This window comes from Ictalurus furcatus, chromosome 2 (assembly GCF_023375685.1).
Source record: "Ictalurus furcatus strain D&B chromosome 2, Billie_1.0, whole genome shotgun sequence".
Lineage (NCBI taxonomy): Eukaryota > Metazoa > Chordata > Actinopteri > Siluriformes > Ictaluridae > Ictalurus > Ictalurus furcatus.
Window position 1 is genome coordinate 25,494,175 of NC_071256.1, and position 5,136 is coordinate 25,499,310.

The following is a 5,136-nucleotide window of genomic DNA, read 5'->3' on the forward strand; positions in this document are numbered from 1 at the left end:
TTTGTTTTTTTTGTTTTTTAAAAACACCATTATACACATTACAGTGTCTTAGTTACTAGTGACACACAGTTCTGATCTCAGATGGCAGTAACGAGCAGTATAAAGTGGGAAAAGACAGGAAAAGGCATTTGTGTGATGTGTTGGGCTTTGATACTGTGATGTTATGCATTTCAACAATTCATCATGATGAATCATGATACATCATAAAGTATTAATTTATTGTATTTTTACTGATGCTCTATGAAGTGACATTGAGTTTAAGAAATGTGCTATATAAATGTATTATTATTTATTATTATTATTATTATTATTATTATTATTATTATTATTATTATTATTATCCAATAGAATTTTACCTTAAATAATGGTAACATTAATTTTTTAAAATTAAATTCTATCTTAAATAATGTCAATGACGAAAATACTCCAGACCTATTTTTTTTGTCTTTAATAATTTTTTTCTCCATTCTGTGAACACTTGGAGCGGCCTTTAGTATTTCCATTTATATCTTCCCTTTTCAAATCTGCATGACAGATGTGTAATGGAGTAAAACTATAAGACAAACTATATCAGAATATTTACCTGTAAACACAATCAGCACCAAATTAATATCCTATGCATTTTTCAAATCCACAAATCTGACATATAACAGCCGAGTTGACACTGAATATGGGAATGTTGTGTTCAATATGAATGATACACTTTGGTTTGGTGACCCACTGGAGTCTAGCAGTAATGTTGGTTTGTGTAGAGTGACTGAAGTGACATAGGTAAGAGCCTGCTGGTAGAGAAAGAAATGTTATCTCCCTGGTTTGAGGGGTTGTAGCACATACAGTGCTGTATCTTGATCTCACACAACCCCTGCCTACTTTTATTCTCTCGTCCTGTCATGAAACTAGTTAAAGAAACTGGATAGTCTAGGAGTATACTGGCTACTACTAGAGTCATGGCAGTGCCCTAATATTCAGTTTCAACACTATTCTGAATAAAAAACCATGTGATTTATTGTTTATGGCTGGGTCTGGCTCAGAAAGACCAAGCTCCCTGTATTCAGTCTGTTGTAGAGAGCTGAGATCTTTAGTTCATTTTGGAGAGCTGCTCAGAGAAGAGTTTCTTGAGCTGTGCCACTTCCTCCCCAAGGTAGCTAAGCTGAGATTTGAGCATGCTGTTCTCAGCATGGAAAAATGCCTCGCTGTGGTTCCCATGTGGCTGACCACTGCTGCAACTGCCCATCGGGCCACCGTGATGATGAGGGAGTATTTTTCGAGATTCGTCTCCTTCATTCTGTGACCAGAGCCGAGCCCCATCACCCATGCCAAATGATAAATTATTTCTGGGGTTTTCCCGTCCTCCTGTGTGCTGCACAGGACTGCGTCTTTCATTGGAGTTCTCATTATCGCAGCTGCCTGGACACTTGAAGCGTAATTTGTGTGGGAGGCTCTTCATACCTTCCAATGAGTCCCCGTTTCCAGATGCTGTGGAGGTGTTCCCTGTTGAAACCTGTGCCACAAGAGTGTCAGGGGCAGGAGAGTGGTGATATTCGCAGCCCAACTCGTCAGATCTGTTTGGAGACAGTTTTCCATGATCGCTCAGACGGTCCTCAAAAAACACAGGACTTCCAACACTGGAGCCTCCAGGAGTTGAGAAGCCTGAGTCCTCTGACATGCTACTATTCTCCCTGATACCTCGTCCCACATGGAATACAGCCTGAGTGGAATTCGGATGGGGTACCATGGCAGTACTGGGGTGAAGCCCATCTTCGCGGAGTAGGTAATAATGTGAGTTGGCAGGTTGAGGAACAGACGGGGCAGTGGAGGTTAGTGGAAGGATGGGTGCATTCGAGGGTTCTTTGACCAAGCCATAGCGGTATTTGAGTGCTAGTAGTTCTGCTCTGAGCCTGGCATTCTCCTCAAGCAGCCCAAGTACACGGTTCTCTAGCACCATGTCATTGACACGCCGCTTCTCCCGTGAGCGCTTTGCTGCTTCATTGTTCTTCTTGCGCTTGTCCCAATACCCTTCATCTTTCTTCTCCTGGGGGATGAACTCACGCTTGCGCCTCAGTGTGCTTCCACCCGGGGTCACCTCTTTGCGTTTCAGTGCTGATGTGTGGCCTAATAGTGAGCGAGCCAACAGACTGCTCGATGTAAGGATGGAGACAGCCTCCTCTGTGAAAGACATTGTGCTGCTCTGGGTTGCCACGTCTAATCCTAACATTCCTGTGCTCACAGCCTCCACAGCTGGCAGGACTCCCGCACTCTGCTCTCTCATTTCTTGAGATCCCTCTTCAAACATGCTTGAAGAAAACTGTCAAGTCACACAAGTTTCTTTTTTAATTTAGGTCAGCTTCAGCTTTGTTTGTATAACAGCACCACCTAGAGGCCAAACAGAGAGAGAGAGAGAGAGAGAGAGAGAGAGAGAGAGAGAGAGAGAGAGAGAGAGAGAGAGAGACCGCTTTAATCGTTACGTAAGATCGATTACAACACAATGTTATGTAACACAGAAGATGTTTCCAGTAAGGCAGAGTACATTTGTGCAACATGTCGTAATCGGTCCAAAAGACCTTCGGCTATGTTTACTGCTTGCCTGCTATCTCTTAAAGGCAAAGTCAGACTTTATCACAGAATGTTGAGAATTTTAATCTATCTATTGCTCTGTTTGTAAAGAGTGATATGCTGTTTTGGCAGCACTTTTTTTCTACATGTAATAGGCTAGATGTCTATACTACTGCTGTTAATTTGGGGTTTAGAGACAAGAGCCAAAGATCACTGAACCTGAGTTGAGTGCATGACGTTATTCTGTAATGCAGAAAAGTGACTTCTAGGAATTATGCTGACCTTAACACAGAACACAGTGTGTCCCAGTGACTGGGTTTACTGCAAGTAAACAAGTAGCTATCAGACAATGCAGAGACATAATCACTATAACAGCCACTGATAATCGAGACCACAAGGGTATTCAAAATACACGTACTGAAGATAGCCTAGACAAAGTTTTCACATATCGGCTATTTTATGTCTTTATTCTTTCAAGCCAAAAACAACGACACAAAATTATTTATTGTCCAAATGCAAACATCTATTAAGATTTATTTTTTATTTATTTATTTGCCAGGATCATCTCTGTGCCACATGACATTCCTGCACTAAAATATAGCCTATAGTTTGTTTTGGTATAAAGTCATGAGCATATTAATGGAATTAGTGGCGCTGCGTGTCACACATACCAAACATGTCACTGATATCAGTTATATGCTTGATTTACTTGGTTTACATAGCCTACTTAAATAATTTGGGTCCTCATTAAAACATCTGTATTTTTTGCGATTGCGAGAAAATCCAGCAGTAGCATAATTTGCGCTTTACGCACGAGATTTTCTTGGCAATGCATCAAAACGTGCATTTTGCAAAATTGTCAAATCCTGTCTGTTAAAGTTCCAGAATATTAAAGTCCACCCCCCAATAAATAAATAAATCAGTGTCCAGTCTGTTAATATTTGTCCTTACCTTTAAAATGATCTCATGAGTCTTGTCCAGGGAAAAAAATCAGAGGTCAAAACGAAAAGCGTTTGCGTCCAAGTGAAGGCAGTTTTTTCTTCCAGTGGATTTAAGGATTTAAGATGTTAAATGTGTCATCCGATGTAAAATGTTACAGAATGTCATCTGTCGTGCTGCTACCTTTCCTGGCTCGTTCGTGGTCCGTTTGAACGCCACAGCTCCTATTTGTAGCTTTGCAAGTGGAGTTCAGCCGAGGACGCTGCCTATCCTTGTCTGAACCAGCGGATCTTCAATGAGTCGGTTCACTTTTTTTTTGAACGATTCGTTTAAGTAAGTCGGGAGATTCGATTCTCAAGAACAAATGTCTGTGCGCGCGCGTGTGTTTCTTTAAATGACATATTTTCATATGACTTCTACGCATATGATTGTATTGTTCATGTATTATTCATGATACATGTAGCTTCGAAATTCAGGAGTTCTCATATTTAGGGGTTCTAAGCCAGCGATCAAGTTTTGGAAAACCTACAGACCCACATGATTTTTAATAAACATAATCACGTTGGCTTAGTGATTAGCACGTTTGCCTCACAGCGCCAGGGTTGAGGGTTTGATTCCCTCTGCGATCCTGTGTGGAGTTTGCATATTCTCCCCTTGTTTTTGCCTCCCCCAATCCAAGGACATGCATGGTCGGCTGAATGGGTGTGTGAATGGGCCCTGCGATGGATTGGCACCTGGACCAGCGTGTCCCCCTGGGATAGGTTCCCTGCGACCCAGTAAGGAAAGCAGTACAGAAAATGAATGGTTAATCACGTTAGGTAAATATGGGAATAGGGTTCCTTTTTACTGTATATACATCGATCAGGCACCTGTCAAGTGGTGTTGGAAGCAGGAAAAATGGGTAAGTGTAAGGATCTAAGGGCCACATTGTGAGGGCTAGACAATTGGGTCAGAGCATCTCCAAAACGGCAGATCTTGTGGGGTGTTCCGGGTACGCAGTGGTACCAAAAGTGGTTCAAGTAAGGACAACCAGTGAACCGGTGATAGGGTCATGGGCGACCAAAGCTCACTGATGTGCATGGGAAATGAAGGCTAGCCAGTCTGGTCCGATTCCACAGAAGAGCTACTGTAGCACAAATAGCTGGTGTGGGGCTGCAGATTGCAGACCAGTCAGAGTACCCATGCTGACCGCTGTCCACTGCCGAAAGTGCTTACAATGAGGACGTGAGCATCTGGTATGATAAATCACGTTTTCTTTTACATCATGTGGATGCCCAGGTGTTTGTTGCATGTGTGTTGCTTACTTGGGGAAGAGATGGCACCAGGATGGACTATGAGAAGAAGGCAAGTAGGTGGAGGCAGTCTGATGCTCTGGGCAACGTTCTGTTGGGAAACCTTGGGTCCTGGCATTCATGTGGATTTTACTTTGTCACGTACCACCTACCTAAACATTGCTGCACACCAAGTACACCCCTTGGCAGCAGTATTCCTTAATGGCAGCGGCCTCTTTCAGCAGGATAATGCGCCCTGGCACACTGCAAAAATTGTTCAGGAATGGTTTGAGGAACATGACAAAGCGTTCAAGGTGTTGACTTACCCTAGATTCTTGCAGAATCTGATAAATCTTAATACTGTTAACAAAAT

General features: G+C 42.4%; 1 protein-coding gene across 1 annotated transcript; it reads right to left on the reverse strand.

Moving 5' to 3' along the window:
• On the reverse strand, nt 1-3,778 carry nfil3-6 (nuclear factor, interleukin 3 regulated, member 6). Its single transcript, XM_053610762.1, has 2 exons — nt 3,505-3,778; nt 1-2,373 (listed from the first exon to the last, which is right to left on the reverse strand). Exon 2 carries the CDS (start codon nt 2,291-2,293, stop codon nt 1,079-1,081), a length of 1,215 nt encoding a protein of 404 aa, XP_053466737.1. The 5' UTR covers nt 2,294-2,373; nt 3,505-3,778; the 3' UTR covers nt 1-1,078.
• Between the last annotated feature and the right edge of the window lie 1,358 nt (nt 3,779-5,136).